Source organism: Pristiophorus japonicus, chromosome 8 (assembly GCF_044704955.1).
Source record: "Pristiophorus japonicus isolate sPriJap1 chromosome 8, sPriJap1.hap1, whole genome shotgun sequence".
Classification (NCBI taxonomy): domain Eukaryota; kingdom Metazoa; phylum Chordata; class Chondrichthyes; family Pristiophoridae; genus Pristiophorus; species Pristiophorus japonicus.
The window spans coordinates 36,558,145-36,576,956 of NC_091984.1; the positions used below are offsets into that span (position 1 = coordinate 36,558,145).

General features: G+C 47.3%; 1 protein-coding gene across 2 annotated transcripts in view; it reads left to right on the top strand.

Annotated features, from left to right (window-relative positions):
- tie1 (tyrosine kinase with immunoglobulin-like and EGF-like domains 1) overlaps positions 1-6,099 on the top strand; it is a 135,897-nt gene extending 129,798 nt beyond the window's left edge. For both annotated transcript variants that reach the window (XM_070886674.1, XM_070886675.1), the window contains 2 exons: positions 1,305-1,404; positions 4,965-6,099. In XM_070886674.1, coding sequence (XP_070742775.1) covers positions 1,305-1,404; positions 4,965-5,036 — 172 coding nt within the window. In that variant the 3' untranslated portion in view covers positions 5,037-6,099. The remainder of the gene's footprint in view (positions 1-1,304; positions 1,405-4,964) is intronic.
- The last annotated feature ends 12,713 nt before the right edge of the window (positions 6,100-18,812 follow it).

Genomic DNA, 18,812 nt, shown 5'->3' on the forward strand with positions numbered 1-18,812 from the left:
CTTCCCCGCCCACTCCCCATAACTCCTTAGTCCCTTATCGTTTAAGAAACTGTCTATTTCTGTCTTAAATTTATTCAATGTCCCAGCTTCCACAGCTCTCTGAGGCAGCGAATTCCACAAATTTACAACCTTCTGAGAGAAGAAATTTCTCCTTATCTCTGTTTTAAATGGGCGACCTCTTATTTTAAGATCGTGCCCTCTAGTTCTAGTCTCCCCCATCAGTGGAAACATCCTCTCTGCATCCACCTTGTCAAGCCCCCTCATAATCTTATATGTTTCGAGAAGATCACCTCTCATTCTTCTGAATTACAATGAGTAGAGGCCCAACCTACTCAAACATTCCTCATAAATCAACCCCCTCATCCCTGGAATCAACCTAGTGAACCTTCTCTGAACTGCCTCCAAAGCAAGTATATCTGTGAGAACTTCCAGTTTTATCTTTTAGGATTGTTTGTGTCTGTGCCAGGGAGAAGCCAATTCCAATATAATACCAAACCATTTAATCCTAATTTATCAGGAATTCATACCAAACATCTCTATAATAGGGTATATGCTCTCCAATGGGATATACTCTCTCCTTGTCTTTAAATCCTCTCTTTGATGGGGAAATCTCATTTTTTGACAGAACTTTTAGAACCCTTTGCAAAGTTGATGACTTAATGTAATGTGTAACTGGACAATCACAGTATACAATGAGAAAAAACAGACCAGTAGCTTTTCAAGTCGAACAGATTCTCCATAAATCTGTTAGCTGATGTAATCAACATGTATTTATTTTGGTTTGTTTTCCATACTGTTAAGTAATCAGCTGGAGCAATGGCCACGGAACTCAGGTTGACAGATGTGGTTCCCGAACTGCGTGAATCCCATTGCCATGCAGGGAAATTTAAAAAGTAGGGGACAAAAAGCCCTCGAGTGCCTGTAAAGTACCTGATAATTATTTCAATTGGGTCCCCTGCCACTGCGATGACAGACACGCCTGTGGGAAAGGTGCGTGGGAGTGAGATAACGGCAGGTTCCTGACCCGCTATCAAAAATAACAACTTTTCCACCCGATCTGCCACCGATCGCACCCACTCCCATCCCAGAAAATTCGGCCCCATGTTTTCAAGGTCACACTTTTTTTAAACATCTGAAAATTCAGAAGTATCCAAACAGTAAAACCTGAAGCCGACTTTCCACAGTTCGATTATTTCTTGCTGCATCATTTTAAAATTCAATGAGGGAAAAATCAGAAGCATTTTTATGTAAATCAACAGTCATTGGTTAAACCTTTCATTTTTGTTTATTTAAAACCTCCTTAGCTATGAATTCATGAAACAGTGCTGGAGGGATCGGCCCTATGAGCGACCGACCTTTACACAGATTTCGATGCAACTGAACCGAATGCTTGAAGCAAGAAAGGTAATTCATCTGAGGTGATGGAAAGTAGTTGAGATTATTAACTAACCGTGAGCAGTGGTCAGTCATACAAAGAGCCCAAGAACAGCTGGTATTGACACAATAACATTCACTGTAAGTCCGAAGGGCACCAGTTGTGGGCTACATAGCAGCTGGTGTGGGTTTAGAGTGCTTGGTATGTGCTGGCGTATAAAGGAGTGATGTGTGGAAACCTCGTCTGAATAAAAATTTCTCTTGCAAAATGAACATTTGGATTTGCCCCAAATGTAAGTAAAGGGTTTTTTAAAATTACTTTTCCCTCCAGTTTTTTTGCTATCCCCCCGCCCCCCCAGTGTGGGGTACTCAGAGGTGTCTTCGCTCACTTCGAGGCCAGATGCATTGTATTCCCTCTCTGTGGGTCCTGAAATTCCACGGGCAGTGAGTCCGCCGTGCGCTCCCGGATCGCGTGCAGCGGCTCCGTCCAACACTGAACCCCCGCCAGAATTTGTGGGGTCCGAGGGAGGGAACCTCATGGGCACGTGGCCAGCGGGAGAATGTCCCGCAAGGGGTGCTTCTCTGGTACCCGCCTCCCCCATGCTCCAGGAAGTTGGGGCAGCCACCGAGCTGTGAGGAGGGGCTTGTTGCCCAGCCCCCGTCTCCAGACAGCTCCGATTGGCCCCAGAGTGAAGTGGAGATCCCGCCCCACCATGGACATGGTAATCCTGCTGGCACTAAGGAAATTCTGGGGCCTCTGTGTGCATCTTGGTGCCTGTTATGAGGCTGACACATCATATTGACGCTTATATTTGCCAAACCAGTGTTTTCGAGGCAATGTGACAATTCATTTGTCCAACCTTGCCTCCTGGCCAAGAACTGGGGGAACTGATCGCATGGAGGGCCAGTAAATTGGAGTGTCAAATCCATGTCCCTGAATTGGAAAGTGACGGCTGTTATGGTTCTATACTGTGGCTTCAGCTTTTATAAGTATATCTTTAATGGGGAAAGTGGGTAGTATGGTGGAGTAGAGCAGTCAACTCTGGAATTTGAGATGTAATTTGCCCAGTAATGGTCCTTTGCAAAATGAAATTGACAACTATGATACTAGCCCCTGTGAGGCTGTAGCAAAAACGGCCCTTGCTGTGGCCACATTTGGCTCTAAATCGGCAACTTTAATCAAAAAAAACGTAAACTTGTGGAAAATAGATCTGTGGAATAGTAGGTGCTTTCTTATTGGTGCACAGTAGAGGAGGATTTACTCTGTAGCTGATGCATTGGGTATATAAAACGAGAAAGTGATTTTCATAGTTCAAGCACCCCACAGCAAAACATTGCTTTAATAAAGCTTCCCTATTGGTTCTGTGAGTTGACCCAGTGAGCCTGGGTGAGCTATACAGACTGGTCAGAAAGTATACAGCAAGTCCCAGATTCAATCCCTGACCTAGAATCATAGATTCATAGGCCCCAAGTTTCCACATGATTTGCTCCTGATTTTTAGGAGCAACTGGTGGAGAACGGAGTATCTTAGAAATCGGAATTCTCCACATTTAAGTTTTCTGCAGTTCTAGTCAGGTAGAACAGTTTCACTTTTGAACAGAATTTTTTTTTCAAAAGGGGGCGTGTCCGGCCACTGACGCCTGATTTGAAAGTTTCCACAGTGAAAACGTACTCCAAACTAACTTAGAATGGAGCAAGTGAAGATTTTTGTACGCTTGAAAAAACCTTGTCTATACATTAAAAAATCAGGCGCAGGTTACAAATTAGGCGTCAGGAACGAGGTGGGGGGGGGGGGGGAGGGGGGGGGAAGTCATTACATTCTACAATAAATCCTTAGTTATACTTATACAAATATTATACAAATAAATCCAACCTGAATAAAAATTTATAAGCAAAGAAAAGATTAAATAAACCATGTTCCTATCTGTGTGAAAGTGCTTCAGGCAGGCCTTTCAGGCAGCGGTTTGCTATCGGGACCGACCGACGGCAGGGAGAAGGCTGCAGGAAGCCTCAGTGCTGATCATGGAAGGGCAATGTGGTTTTATTAAAAAATGTTAAAAATTGAACAGCTACAAAGAATTTTAATAGTTTCAAACAAGTGCATGTGTCCCGTTTATCACAGCCTATCTTTAATTACAGAATGCACTCCCTCACCCTCACACACAGAAATATCAAGAAAATTAAAATACAAGCCTTTGCAAGGGTTCAATAAACAAATTTTCACTTTTTCTGCAGCACTTTTTAAAATGGCCGAGTGCCAATGTTTCCTTCAGACTGCGCGTGCGCGAACGCTCCAAAAAAGCACGAAAAAAACATTTAAATTGTACCCGCCCCCTCCTACTTGCAAAATCGGCGCGAGTGGTAGGCTCCGCCCCCTGGGCGCCGCGCCAAGCAGACATCGAGCTGCAAAGCGCTCGAGAAAAGCGCGTTTTTTTTCAGGCGCCGTTTTCGGTGCGAAAAACGGGCGCCCAGTTCGGAGGGGCGCCTGATTTGCCGCATGTGGAAACTTGGGGCCATAGAATGGTTACAGCACTGTAGAAGGCCATTCGACCCGTCGAGCCCATGCAGGCTCTCTGCAAGAGCACTTTAGCTAGTCCCACTCCCCACTTTCCCCGTAGCCTTGAAAATGTTTTTCTTTCAGTTTCTTATCCAATTCCCTTTTGAAAACAGTGGTTGTGTCTACCTCCACCATCCTTTCAGGCCGTGCATTCCAGATCCCAACCACTCGCCGCGTAAAAACATTTTTCTTATGTTGCCTTTGGTTCTTTTGCCAATCATCTTAAATCTGTGTTCTCTGGTTCTTGACCCTTCCGCCAATGGGAACAGTTTCTCTCTATCTACTCTGTCAAGACCCCTCATGATTTTGAACACCCCTATCAAATCTCCTCTCAACCTTCTCTACTCTAAGGAGAACAACCCCAGCTTCTCCAGTCTATCCACATAACTGAAGTCCCTCATCCCTGGAATCATTCACGTAAATCTTTTCTGCACCCTCTGCAAGGCCTTCACATCCTTCCTAAAGTGCAGTGCCCAGAATTGGACACAGTACTCCAGTTGGGGCCGAACCAGAATTTTATACAGGTTCATCATAATTTCCTTGCTTTTGTACTCTATATCTGAATATTCATGAAGCCCAGGATCCCAAAGCTTTTTTAACCACTTTTTCAACCTGCCCTGCCACCATCAATGATTTGTGCACATTTACCCCTAGGTCTCTCTGTTCATGCTCCCCTTTCATTTTATATTTCCTCTCCTCATTCTTTTTACCAAAATGTATCACTTTGCACTTGTCTGCGTTAAAGTTCATCTGCCACATGCTAATCTTAACTGGGGGAGTTGGTAGGGACACTGGTCTCAGTGGACTTAGGCTAAGTTGAGAGACAGCAAAGCAAGCTGGAGTCTGCGTCTGTCTACGTCCGGAGAGGACAAGACTGTAGTGCCTCCTGCGGCCAAATGGTCCACCTTTATTCACTGACACTAGGACAAGGTACCAGAAAACGATCATTGCCTACAACACCATACCCAGCAACTTGTCAGTGCTTTAAGGAGGTAAGGGAAAATAATTGGTGAACTTGTGACTTTCTCCCCAGGCTTACGTGAACACTGCTTTGTTTGAAAACTTCACTTACGCTGGAATAGATGCTACAGCAGAAGAAGTGTAACACGTGGGCTATCCCTGGGCTCATGCAAATCGGCACAGTACCCGAGGTCATGTAGTTCCTGCTAGTGACACTCACAGACTGTTCCATAGCGAGCAAGTTCCAATGACTGTCGTCTCTGTTCAAAGAGACATCAAGAAGCCTGAAGTTGACTGCTTGCACCATGAGCCAACAACCCAGAGTAATGTATGTTTCTGCAGCATTATAAAGATCACTGTGCGTTTCGGACCTGTGCACGGTCCCCGTGACAGAGTGGATGACTGTGTCTAACCCCAGTGATGGAATGGGGATCTTCGTACTATCTCAAGTTGTGGGATCGAGACAGCCTGCCCAGCTTCACCTGGAGATCAGCTGTGGAAATGGCACATTTACATCCCATGAACAATGTGACGTTTCTCAAGTCAGATTTAAGAGCTGGACTCCCTGCGATGTGGCAATGGGAACATAAGGACTGAATTAAATAAAACACTAGCGATGGAGTCAATCGATTGGATGTGAACACTGCTTTCAATATAATTGATGTTGTGCACGTATGTGTATAAGCACTCAAAACCTTCACAAAGTATTTCTTACTGTATAAGCACAAAGGCTATGCATATTGTGTCTGTGTGTATATATACATATTGTACAAATAATGACTTCAGTTGAGAATTGCAGCAATGAACTATTCTGGATCAGACTATTGACTCCTGGGATGTGTGTGTGTGTGTGAAAGCAGTTTGTTTGATTGGAAAGCAAACTTGACAGCAGCTGACTGACTGAGAGCAACTGAAACTTAACCCATGACACTAGGCCAGTGATTCCATGTCCACAATGTTCCATACACCATAGAGTGTGTCAGGGATTCTGGCAAAAATTATCAATAATTTATCGAATCCCAAATAACCAAGCTTTAATATGTCCTAGTCTGTCCAAGTTCTGCTGGGCTTTTGAGCTGGAGTAAATACTCCTTTTCGGTGACATAACACTTCTCAAAGTTCGGGCTCTAATTCCACTATGTGCATCTCAATATTATTGTAAACAAAATTCATTCTCCTGATGTTCAATAAATGCATTTATGCAATCACCAGAATTTATATGTATGGAGGTCTTGAAAGAAATGGTTTAAGGCTCATAAGATGAAGTGCAAAAGTGCTGGCACGTGATAGGGTAAAGTTGAATGATATCATCAGTTTTAACAAGTGTCAGGAACAACGAAGGGAATATGGACAAAGAAGAGAATATGGGGAAAAAGCTGGGGTATGGGATAAAATCAGACAGCTCTTTCAATGAGATGGCACAGGCATGACAGTAGGATTCTGTGATAGAAATTAGATGGATCTTGGAGCTAGGATAACATCTAATTGGACAAGGAGATAGAGTACTGAGCCAGAACTTGAGAACCAATTAGGGACAAATGGAAACAGGTCTCACTCAGAGTGGTCACAAGGTGGAAGAGGATAACAATACCACAGCGGTGTAATAAGTGGAGCTCTTCTGAGGTTGGGGCAGAAGAGAGAGGGACCTTTATTCTGCTCTGGCTGTGTTGTATCTAACCTTGGAGTTCTTATTGCTGACACTGGGTTCTCAAACTATTTTGGTTGAAGGACTCCTTTTAAATGGATTAGTAATCATGGACCCCCCTGTCTAAATTATAATACTTTAAACTCCTTGTACATTTACATTTCTGAATGTAACATTCATCAGTGTTCTGTTAAAGACTGTCTGATATAGTCAACAGTGATGGGATTGGTGCTGTGAAAGCTTTTATCTTCCCTTCTGCTGAAACTAACCCTACAGGTTCAGCAACATGCCTGTTGAATACTTCACAGCTCGACACCTCCCTGCTCTTCCTGGAGTGGGATTAGGCTCTGTGGCGCCTGTTGGGAACACTGGCACCGTTTCAGTCAGCCTCCACAGTTGTTGAGTGTTTCAGGGCTGTTTCCCGCCCCTCTGCTGTTTACCGGCCTGTTTGTACAGGACTATCGCTGACAAGCTGCTTGATGCGTGGCACTTCGCCATTCAGGACACCGCCAGTAACCGAGACCATGGTTTTAGCCCAGGTCTAGTCACAGGCCCAGCTGCTATACGTAGCTTGATCGTCATTCCCTGGACAAGGTCTCCCCCAGTCCCAACCCTGCGAATCCATTCCCGGTGTCTCTGGGACCTCTCGTCTCCTTTCTCGGGATTCTCAGTCAATCCGAGACCCCGCCAATCAGGTTACGTGTCAGTTTCCAGAGCTGCCTCGGCCCCAGTGCCTGCCCGGCGATCGCTGCTGACCAGTGTCTCGCTGTGCGAGTGCATCAGGCCCCAGGCCTGACATTGAACTCCCCGACCCGTGCCATCGCAGCAACAGGTCTCATTCACAGACCCGCCGGAATGTCTCTATGGACCTCCAGGGGTCCGTGAACCACAGTCTAGAACCACTGCTCTAAATGGAGAATTTCAGTCCTCAGCATTAACCTTCCTTATCTTAGTAAGCACAATGTTTTTAATCCAGTTTGTCACATTATTATAACCCAGATTTGATGTGGATTGTTAAGAATAACCTAAATGACAGGATGAGTTGTAAGGGATGAGTAGCATTGTTACTACAAGCAAAAGAAAAATTGTCAACACAAAGTTGTAATTCAGAGAGGATATCTTTTATAAGATTAATGGTCTGTTTCCTGACAGTTTCTTTCTTCTGGTCACTGAGCTATGAGGCCAGATCCACAAAACCATTGTCTTAACTGAGTGGGCAGACTAGACTCAACACATTCCTTTCTTTTAAAGGGACAGCTACATCAGAACTCAAAGTTATTTGAATTGCAGAAAATTCACTTTGCTGCGAATTGACACAACCTATTAAGTTGATGGGCTGCATAGATGTGTACCATGGAACCTCAGAGGACATGTCTGTGGTAAATTTTCATCTTCACTGCATGGGCGGTATTCTGGTGTCCATCAGGTAACTCGGCTGTAATGTATTTGCTTCATGGGTTCTTTGCTTAAGAATTCATAGCAACACATTGCTATTAAGAACTAATTGGTTTATTAGCAAAGGTTTAACAATCACGCTGCACATTACCAGTTCATCCACCAGGCTCGCAACCACCTGCCTGATGTGGCTGGGGTTTTATTGAGTCTTGTGAACGTCACATGACTGGCTAAGCCACTCACAATTCAACAGCTCCACAAACCTGTGAGCATACCCACAAGTGCATACATTACACCGGCCAATTGCCATCTCATTGATTTCACCACTGGGAGTATTGAGCACATTCGAATTGGAATTGAGACCCTAGGAAAGCAGCTGTGACATGGAAATCCAGTTAGTCCCTCCGATGGCCTAGTAGGTATCAGCACCATCTGATGTAGCATTAAGCAGAAGATCCCAGGTTCAAGTACCCAGCCTGTGATCTTAACCACACTAGCAGAAAGGAGCTACAATTGAGCTCAGCACTTCTGGGGAGGCAGCTATCTTGGTCCTGATTGTATCTAATGAACAATTGGAAAGTACGGGAAGAATTTTAGCTCCCTCCAACCCCCATACAGCGGAAACTGGTTGAGGGGGCAATTACAATGGAGCGGAGCACTTAGCTGCTTGACTCCCGCCCCAATCCTTCCAAACCCAGTGTGGTCCTTGCTTAACTATGCAGATCGGGCTCTGATGACGGCATCTTAACCTGAGGGCTGAGCAGAGAAGGTAAGGTAGCTTCATCCCCCGCCCAAGACCAAACCTATCGGGAACTGGATCCAAATCCAGAAGAGCCCCAGCAAGGTTTGTTATTGCTAATTTTTTGTAGTTTCTTTGTGGGCCAGGAAGAACTGAAGTGCTCCTTGGCCCACAAGGATATCTTATACCGCCCTGCCCTGCCCTGGGCTACATTACCCCTGCTCTGACTGGGTTCCCCTCCCGACTCACCTCTTTACCACTTACCATAGTGCTGGGCACCTTTTGTTCTGATCCCTGGCGACAGCCCCCTGCTGCCCATTTTTAATGGCCAGGCAAGCACTTCCCACCAACCGCCAGACCGTTTTGGTCAGGAAGTCGGCCAATGACTTGTGAATGAGGCCTGGTCATTAAAAGTGGCTGGGTGTCTCCACTGCTGAGAGCGGATGGGCCAGCCACTCGCTAGGCCGCATTCCCGCCTGCGGTTTAAAATTGATCCCTACGTGTATGTAAGGATATGTTGTGGCTTGACTGTGATGTCTTTCAGGTGGAAAATGCTGTTGGCAATCGCTGTCTAGGCTCACACATGAAGAATGGCCTTTGGGGAACGTTACTCTTGCAAGAGGTCGGTGCATTGAGGCGAGGAGGGACGGAAAACCCTCCATGTTTTCTGTCACATCTCCTTTGTGTCAGGAAAATGGAACTTGTAGTGCATCACCTCATTAAGTAAAGCAGCTGTGAAGCAAGAATGCTGGATCATGCATCGGGCTGTAGAAAATCTGTGATTTGCACCTTAGCACCTTCTACCCAAGTCTTTCTTTGCTCCCTGTATGTACCATGCTCAAACTAAAAGACATCTATCTGTTGCAGTTAACTCTGACTTTACCTTGTTCTAATACTTTCTAATACAATGTTGTCAACACACAAGGTTCACTCGCAAGTCCTGCGATTTTCAAAAAAAATTTACATTCACAGTTCGTATGAGGAATTAAAAAATAGAGACTTCAACTATCTCTGCAATTTTTGGATTTTCTCCATGATTCGTGAGTATTAAAAATTACATGAATATTCGAAGACTTACAACAGTTGCAAGTACTGTAATTTTTTTTTAAGTTTCACAATTAGCTCGTGGGACAGGCATATGATAGCACCCAGAGGTGCCTGAAAGATGCTAAAAGCAGAGAAGGTAAAAGTGCCTGTCACCTTTGCAATTGATATGACTGTGCTGGCTGCAAAATCAGTCACTGATCCTTAAATCCTGGCGGAGGCCAAACACAATTAATCAGCAAAATCTTTCTTAATATTGGTAGCTTTGCATGAGCATTCAGGGGAGGGTATCAACCTCAACTGCTACATTTCCCTGCTTCTGCAAGCGCATCAAAGAAATAAAATTCCCCTCTGCTTTCTTGGTCGGGATTCAAGAGTTGCATTGGGTTTGTTTGCCTCTTTATGTTTTCTTCACACTCAAATTTTGATTCAATCAGAGTTCAGTAAGTGAGTTAGCTGGCGAAACTCGAAACAATGTGTAGAGTAGACCCTTCGATGCATTTGTATGATGCAACAATGGATGTGCACATTTACAATGTATTGTGTTCCTAACACAGATGAGACTGCACACAGGGAGGTTAAAGTAACAGTGACCTCAGTCTTTATTAAGACACTCCAGAGTGAGGAACAGGCTTTAGGGGCCGGCTTATATACAGTGCACCCAAGGGATGCTGGGATCCCTTGGAACTTCAGGGGATGCACTCCCTGGTGGGGGAACGTGCGGGTTCATGCTTTACAGATACACAACATCACTCCCCCGCCAAAGTCAAAGTGAAAACTATTTACAACGTGAGGCGGTTGGGAGCCTTTCTTTCCCTGGTGGCCCGCCTCAGTACAAATGTCTGCTCTGGTGTGTTGGCTGTGCACTCGCTGGGCGTTGTTGGCCCTGCAGGGCTGTTGGGTGAGCCTGGCCTTGCTGGGCTGTTGGGCATGATGGGTTCAATTTCCTGGTCCGGGGTGGTGTCGTTGATCCTTTGGGTGTGTGCTGTGGGCTCGAAAAAGGTGGTGCCTGCTGTGGGTTGTTCAGGGCAGTCTGTGAACCGCAGCCTCGTTTGGTCCAGGTGCTTTCTGAAAATTTGTCCATTGTCTAGTTTGACTCCAAACATCCTACTCCATTCTTTAGCTATCACCGTGCCCGCGATCCACTTGGGACCATGTCCATAGTTTAGCACATACACAGGGTCATTCAGATCAATTTCCCATGACACAGTGGCGCGACCATCGTTTACATTTTGTTGCTGCCGCCTGCTCTCCACCTGATCATGCAGATTGGGGTGAACCAGCGAGAGTCTGGTTTTAAGTGTCCTTTTCATGAGTAGCTCAGCCGGGGGCACCCCTGTGAGCGAGTGGGGTCTCGTGTGGTAGCTGAGCAGTACTCGGGACAGGTGGGTTTGGAGTGAGCCTTCTGTGACTCGCTTAAGGCTCTGTTTGATTGTTTGTACTGCCCGCTCTGCCTGCCCATTGGAGGCTGGTTTAAACAGGGCCGAGGTGACATGTTTGATCCCACTGCAGTTCATGAATTCTTTAAATTCAGCACTGGTGAAACATGGCCCATTGTCACTGATCAGTATGTCAGGCAGGCCATGGGTGGCAAACATGGCCTTCAGGCTTTCAATGGTGGCGGTGGCGGTGCTTCCCAACATTATTTCACATTCAATCCATTTTGAAAAAGCATCCACCACCACCAGGAACATTTTACCGAGAAACGGGCCTGCATAGTCGACATGGATCCTCGACCATGGTCTGGAGGGCCAGGACGACAACTTAATGGTGCCTCTCTGGGCGCGTTACTCAACTGAGCATACACGCTGCATTGCCGTACACAGGAAGTCAGAATCGATACCGGGCCACCACACGTGGGATCTGGCTATCGCTTTCATCATTACTGTACCCGGGTGTGTGCTGTGGAGATCCGAGATGAATGTCTCCCTGCCCTTTTTGGGTAGCACCACGCGGTTACCCCACAACAGGCAGTCTGCCTGAATGGACAGCTCGTCATTTCGCCGCTGGAAAGGCTTGATTAGCTCTTGCATTTCAACAGGGATGCTGGCCCAGCTCCCATGCAGTACACAGTTTTCTACTCGGGACAGCAGAGGATCTTGGCTGGTCCAAGTCCTAATCTGGCGGGCCGTGACAGGTGATTTATCATTTTCAAAAGTTTCCATGACCATTAACAAGTCTGCGGGCTGCGCCACCATCAACAAGTTTGCAGCTGCGCCATTTCCACCCTCGTGGTGGGCAATGGTAGCCGACTGAGAGCATCCGCACAGTTCTCGGTGCCTGGCCTGTGGCGAATGGTATAGCTATACGCTGATAGCACGAGTGCCCACCTTTGTATGCGGGCTGAGGCATTAGGAGTTAGCCCCTTGTTTTCAGCGAACAGGGATATGAGGGGCTTGTGATTGAGGCCAAACAGGTACTGATGCATTTTCTTTAGCCCGAGCACACACGCTAATGCCTCTTTCTCAATCATGCTGTAGGCCCTCTCGGCCTCAGACAAGCTCCTGGAGGCATAGGCGACAGATTGCAACTTCCCCGCAACGTTAGCTTGTTGTAATACACATCCGACTCCGTACGATGACGCATCACATGCTAACACAAGTCTTTTACATGGGTTATACAATACAAGCAGCTTGTTGGAGCATAAAATGTTTCTGGCTTTCTCAAAAGCAATTACTTGGTTTTTTCCCCATACCCTGTTCTCACCTTTATGCAATAACACATGTAGGGGCTCTAAGAGGGTGCTTAACCCCAGTAGGAAGTTACCAAAATAGTTGAGGAGTCCCAGGAACGACCGCAGCTCCGTGACGTTCTGTGGCCTGGGCGCATTCCTGATAGCCTCTGTCTTGGTGTCTGTGGGTCGGATGCCATCCGCCGTGATCTTTCTCCCCAAAAACTCCACTTCTGTTGCCATGAAGATGCATTTCGACCTCTTCAGCCGCAGCCCTACATGATCCAGTCGCTGGAGGACCTCCTCCAGGTTTTGTAGGTGCTCAACGGTGTCCCGACCTATGACCAATATGTCGTCCTGAAAAACCACCGTGCGTGGTACCGACTTGAGTAGGCTCTCCATGTTTCTCTGGAAGATCGCTGCAGCCGATCGAATTCCATTGTAGATGAACAGTCCCTTGCGCGTGTTGATGCAGGTGAGGCCCTCTGAAGACTCCTCCAGCTCCTGCGTCATGTAGGCCAAAGTCAGGTCAAGCTTGGTGAACGTCTTGCCTCCTGCCAGCGTTGCAAATAGGTTGTCTGCCTTAGGTAGCGGGTATTGGTCCTGTAGCGAGAAACGATTAATAGTTACCTTATAATCGCCGCAAATCCTGACCGTACCATCACTTTTGAGTACTGGAACAATCGGGCTGGCCCACTCGCTGAATTCCACTGGGAGATGATGCCCTCGTGTTGCAGCATGTCCAGCTCGATTTCCACTCTCTCCCTCATCATGTGAGGTACCGCTCGCACCTTGTGGTGAATGGGTTGTGCCTCTGGGACCAAGTGGATCCGCACCTTCGCCCCGGAAAAGTTTCCGATGCCTGGCTCAAAAAGAGAAAGAAATTTGTTAAGAACCTGGGTACATGAGGTCTCCTCGACATGTGATAGTGCTCAGATGTCATCCCAGTTCCAGCGGATTTTGTCCAGCCAACTCCTTCCAAGCAGTGTGGGGCCATCGCCCGGTACGATCCAGAGTGGCAGTTCATGCGCGTGCCCTTGTAGGTGACCTTGACCATGCCCTGAGCCCTCAGTGCAAATCGCCACTGCATTGACTGTGCTCTGGGCTTAGCTCTATGTGGGCTCTGTCAGGTTGACCCTTGGCGGGTCACTTCAATCTTGGGTGAGTAGTTGGTGCAATAGCGTGCTAGTGGTTGCTGTTTTTGTGTGTGTGTCCCTGACCACTCCATTCTCCTCCCCCCCCACCCCCCCTCCCGACATTGATTATGGCGGGGGCTCCTAGCATTCATGTGCATTCAAGTTCAGGAAAGTGGATTTTGCATTATTTTTGTGGTTCTGTGGTATGTTCGATGCCTTATCGATGCAGTGACCAGTGCATGAGGTTGTGTCCCTGCAGTCTGGTGGTGGCTCTGTGCCCGGTGCTGGCAGTGGGAACCCGGTTGGCTCGTGTAGCCTGCTCTCGGGGCTGTTGCCGTGGTCCCTAGCGTCGGGCCGTTTAACAGATGCCTGTGACCTCCCTGTCCTTTCTTTGCACCCTGGGTCACTGCTGCTCCCTGGGGAGCTATCGTCAAGCAGTGCACAGGGAACTGCTGACTCGCTGGCCGGAGCTTCGTTTGGTTTGGGATCCTGGCTGGTGCTTGTTTCCTTTGGGGGATCTGTGGCAGGTGACCCTACATCTATGGGTATGGCCGTGGTGGTGATGGGGTCTGAGGACTGCACCTTGGTACAGCTTGCTCCATCGGGTGCCATCAGGTGGAGCCGATCAGGAGCATGGTTTCGATACCGGTGCCGCTGCCCTCCTGAGGTCGCTTGCTCTGCAGCTCATGGTGTGTCGGTGAGAGGGGAGTGGCCTATCAAAAGCCCAGCGGGAGATCGAGAGCCAGCGGCAGTTGGTGAGAGGGGAGCGACCTATAAAAGGCCCAGCGGGAGATCGAGAGCCAGCGGCAGTTGGTGAGAGGCGGGAGCGGCCTATAAAAGGCCCAGCGGGAGATCAAGAGCCAGCGGCAGTTGGTGAGAGGGGAGCGACCTATAAAAGGCCCAGCGGGAGATCGAGAGCCAGCGGCAGTTGGTGAGAGGCGGGAGCGGCCTATAAAAGGCCCAGCGGGAGATCGAGAGCCAGCGGCAGTTGGTGAGAGGGGAGCGACCTATAAAAGGCCCAGCGGGAGATCGAGAGCCAGCGGCAGTTGGTGAGAGGCGGGAGCGGCCTATAAAAGGCCCAGCGGGAGATCGAGAGCCAGCGGCAGTTGGTGAGAGGCGGGAGCGGCCTATAAAAGGCCCAGCGGGAGATCGAGAGCCAGCGTACCGGTGCAGCTACAGCGGGAGAGAAAGCAAAATAGAAGTAGAAAGTAATCAAAAAGTGACGTCACAGCCAATGGGGTAAGTGATTGGCTGGTGATTGGTGAGTAGCTTTTCTTTTATTTTTTATATCAGTAAGTGAACTGTAACATTGTTATTACCAATTTAAGAGTATCTAAGGTTAAGACATGGCAGGAGAGCTTGGTCACGTGATATGCTCCTCCTGTACCATGTGGGAACTCGGGGACACTTCCGGTGTCCCTGGGCGCTACGTGTGTGGGAAGTGTATCTGCCTCTAGCTCCTGACGGTCCGCGTTGCGGAATTGGAGCTGAGGGTGGATTCACTCTGGAGCATCCACGATGCTGAGAATGACGTGAGTATCACGTGTAGTGAGTTGGTCTTACCGCAGGAGAAGGGTCCACAGCCAGATAGGGAATGGAAGACCAGCAGGAAGATCAGTGCAAGAAAGATAGTGCAGGGGTCCCCTGTGGTCATCCCCCTGCAAAACAGATACACTGCTTTGAGTACTGTTGGGGAGGATGACTCATCAGGGGAGGGCAGCAGCAGCCAAGTTCATGGCACCGTAGGTGGCTCTGCTGCAAAGGAGGGCAGGAAAAAGATTGGGAGTGCGATAATGATAGGGGATTCGATGGTGAGGGGAATAGATAGGCGTTTCTGCGGACGCAACCGAGACTCCAGGATGGTATGTTGCCTCCCTGGTGCAAGGATCAAGGATGTCTCGGAGCGGGTGCAGGACATTCTGAAATGGGAGGGAGAACAGCCAGTTGTCGTGGTGCACATTGGTACCAACGACATAGGTTAAAAAAGGGATGAGGTCCTACGAAAAGAATTTAAGGAGCTAGGAGCTAAATTAAAAAGTAGGACCTCAAAAGTAGTAATCTCGGGATTGCTACCAGTGCCACGTGCTAGTCAGAGTAGGAATCGCAGGATAGCGCAGATGAATACATGGCTTGAGCAGTGGTGCAGCAGAGAGGGATTCAAATTCTTGGGGCATTGGAACCGGTTCTGGGGGAGATGGGACCAGTACAAACCGGACGGTCTGCACCTGGGCAGGACCGGAACCAATGTCCTAGGGGGAGTGTTTGCTAGTGCTGTTGAGGAGGAGTTAAACTAATATTGCAGGGGGATGGGAACCTATGCAGGGAGACAGAGGGAGACAAAAATGAGGCAAAAGCAAAAGACAGAAAGGAGATGAGGAAAAGTGGAGGGCAGAGAAACCCAAGGCAAAGAACAAAAAGGGCCACTGTACAGCAAAATTCTAAAAGGACAAAGGGTGTTAAAAAAGCAAGCCTGAAGGCTTTGTGTCTTAATGCAAGGAGTATCCGCAATAAAGTGGATGAATTAACTGTGCAAATAGATGTTAACAAATATGATGTGATTGGGATTACGGAGACGTGGCTCCAGGATGATCAGGGCTGGGAACTCAACATCCAGGGGTATTCAACATTCAGGAAGGATAGAATAAAAGGAAAAGGAGGTGGGGTAGCATTGCTGGTTAAAGAGGAGATTAATGCAATAGTTAGGAAAGACATTAGCTTGGATGATGTGGAATCTATATGGGTAGAGCTGCAGAACACTAAAGGGCAAAAATCGTTAGTGGGAGTTGTGTACAGACCTCCAAACAGTAGTAGTGATGTTGGGGAGGGCATCAAACAGGAAATTAGGAGTGCATGCAATAAAGGTGCAGCAGTTATAATGGGTGACTTTAATATGCACATAGATTGGGCTAGCCAAACTGGAAGCAATACAATGGAGGAGGATTTCCTGGAGTGCATAAGGGATGGTTTTCTAGACCAATATGTCGAGGAACCAACTAGGGGGGGAGGCCATCTTAGACTGGGTGTTGTGTAATGAGAGAGGATTAATTAGCAATTTCATTGTGCGAGGCCCCTTGGGGAAGAGTGACCATAATATGGTGGAATTCTGCATTAGGATGGAGAATGAAACAGTTAATTCAGAGACTATGGTCCAGAACTTAAAGAAGGGTAACTTTGAAGGTATGAGGCATGAATTGGCTAAGATAGATTGGCTAATGATACTTAAGGGGTTGACTGTGGATGGGCAATGGCAGACATTTAGAGACCGCATGGATGAATTACAACAATTGTACATTCCTGTCTGGCGTAAAAATAAAAAAGGGAAGGTGGCTCAACCGTGGCTATCTAGGGAAATCAGGGATAGTATTAAAGCCAAGGAAGTGGCATACAAATTGGCCAGAAATAGCAGCGAACCTGGGGACTGGGAGAAATTTAGAACTCAGCAGAGGAGGACAAAGGGTTTGATTAGGGCAGGGAAAATGGAGTACGAGAAGAAGCTTGCAGGGAACATTAAGGCGGATTGCAAAAGTTTCTATAGGTATGTAAAGAGAAAAAGGTTAGTAAAGACAAACGTAGGTCCCCTGCAGTCAGAATCAGGGGAAGTCATAACGGGGAACAAAGAAATGGCAGACCAATTGAACAAGTACTTTGGTTCAGTATTCACTAAGGAGGACACAAACAACCTTCCGGATATAAAAGGGGTCAGAGGGTCTAGTAAGGAGGAGGAACTGAGGGAAATCTTTATTAGTCGGGAAATTGTGTTGGGGAAATTGATGGGATTGAAGGCCGATAAATCCCCAGGGCCTGATGGACTGCATCCCAGAGTACTTAAGGAGGTGGCCTTGGAAATAGTGGATGCATTGACAGTCATTTTCCAACATTCCATTGACTCTGGATCAGTTCCTATCGAGTGGAGGGTAGCCAATGTAACCCCACTTTTTAAAAAAGGAGGGAGAGAGAAAGCAGGGAATTATAGACCGGTCAGCCTGACCTCAGTAGTGGGTAAAATGATGGAATCAATTATTAAGGATGTCATAGCAGCGCATTTGGAAAGAGGTGACATGATAGGTCCAAGTCAGCATGGATTTGTAAAAGGGAGATCATGCTTGACAAACCTTCTGGAATTTTTTGAGGATGTTTCCAATAAAGTGGACAAAGGAGTACCAGTTGATGTGGTATATTTGGACTTTCAGAAGGCTTTCGACAAGATCCCACACAGGAGATTAATGTGCAAAGTTAAAGCACATGGGATTGGGGGTAGTGTGCTGACGTGGATTGAGAACTGGTTGTCAGACAGGAAGCAAAGAGTAGGAGTAAATGGGTACTTTTCGGAGTGGCAGGCAGTGACTAGTGGGGTACCGCAGGGTTCTGTGCTGGGGCCCCAGCTGTTTACATTGTACATTAATGATTTAGACGAGGGGATTAAATGTAGTATCTCCAAATTTGCGGATGACACTAAGTTGGGTGGCAGTGTGAGCTGCGAGGAGGATGCTATGAGGCTGCAGAGTGACTTGGATAGGTTAGGTGAGTGGGAAAATGCGTGGCAGATGAAGTGTAAAGTGGATAAATGTGAGGTTATCCACTTTGGTGGTAAAAACAGAGAGACAGACTATTATCTGAATGGTGACAGATTAGGAAAAGGGAAGGTGCAACGAGACCTGGGTGTCATGGTACATCAGTCATTGAAGGTTGGCATGCAGGTACAGCAGGCGGTTAAGAAAGCAAATGGCATGTTGGCCTTCATAGCGAGGGGATTTGAGTACAGGGGCAGGGAGGTGTTGCTACAGTTGTACAGGGCCTTGGTGAGGCCACACCTGGAGTATTGTGTACAGTTTTGGTCTCCTAACTTGAGGAAGGACATTCTTGCTATTGAGGGAGTGCAGCGAAGATTCACCAGACTGGATCAACTGGGCTTGTATTCACTGGAGTTCAGAAGAGTGAGAGGGGACCTCATAGAAACGTTTAAAATTCTGACGGGTTTGGACAGGTTGGATGCAGGAAGAATGTTCCCAATGTTGGGGAAGTCCAGAACCAGGGGTCACAGTCTAAGGATAAGGGGTAAGCCATTTAGGACCGAGATAAGGAGAAACTTCTTCACCCAGAGAGTGGTGAACCTGTGGAATTCTCTACCACAGAAAGTAGTTGAGGCCAATTCACTAAATATATTCAAAAGGGAGTTCGATGAAGTCCTTACTACTCGGGGGATCAAGGGGTATGGCGTGAAAGCAGGAAGGGGGTACTGAAGTTTCATGTTCAGCCATGAACTCATTGAATGGCGGTGCAGGCTAGAAGGG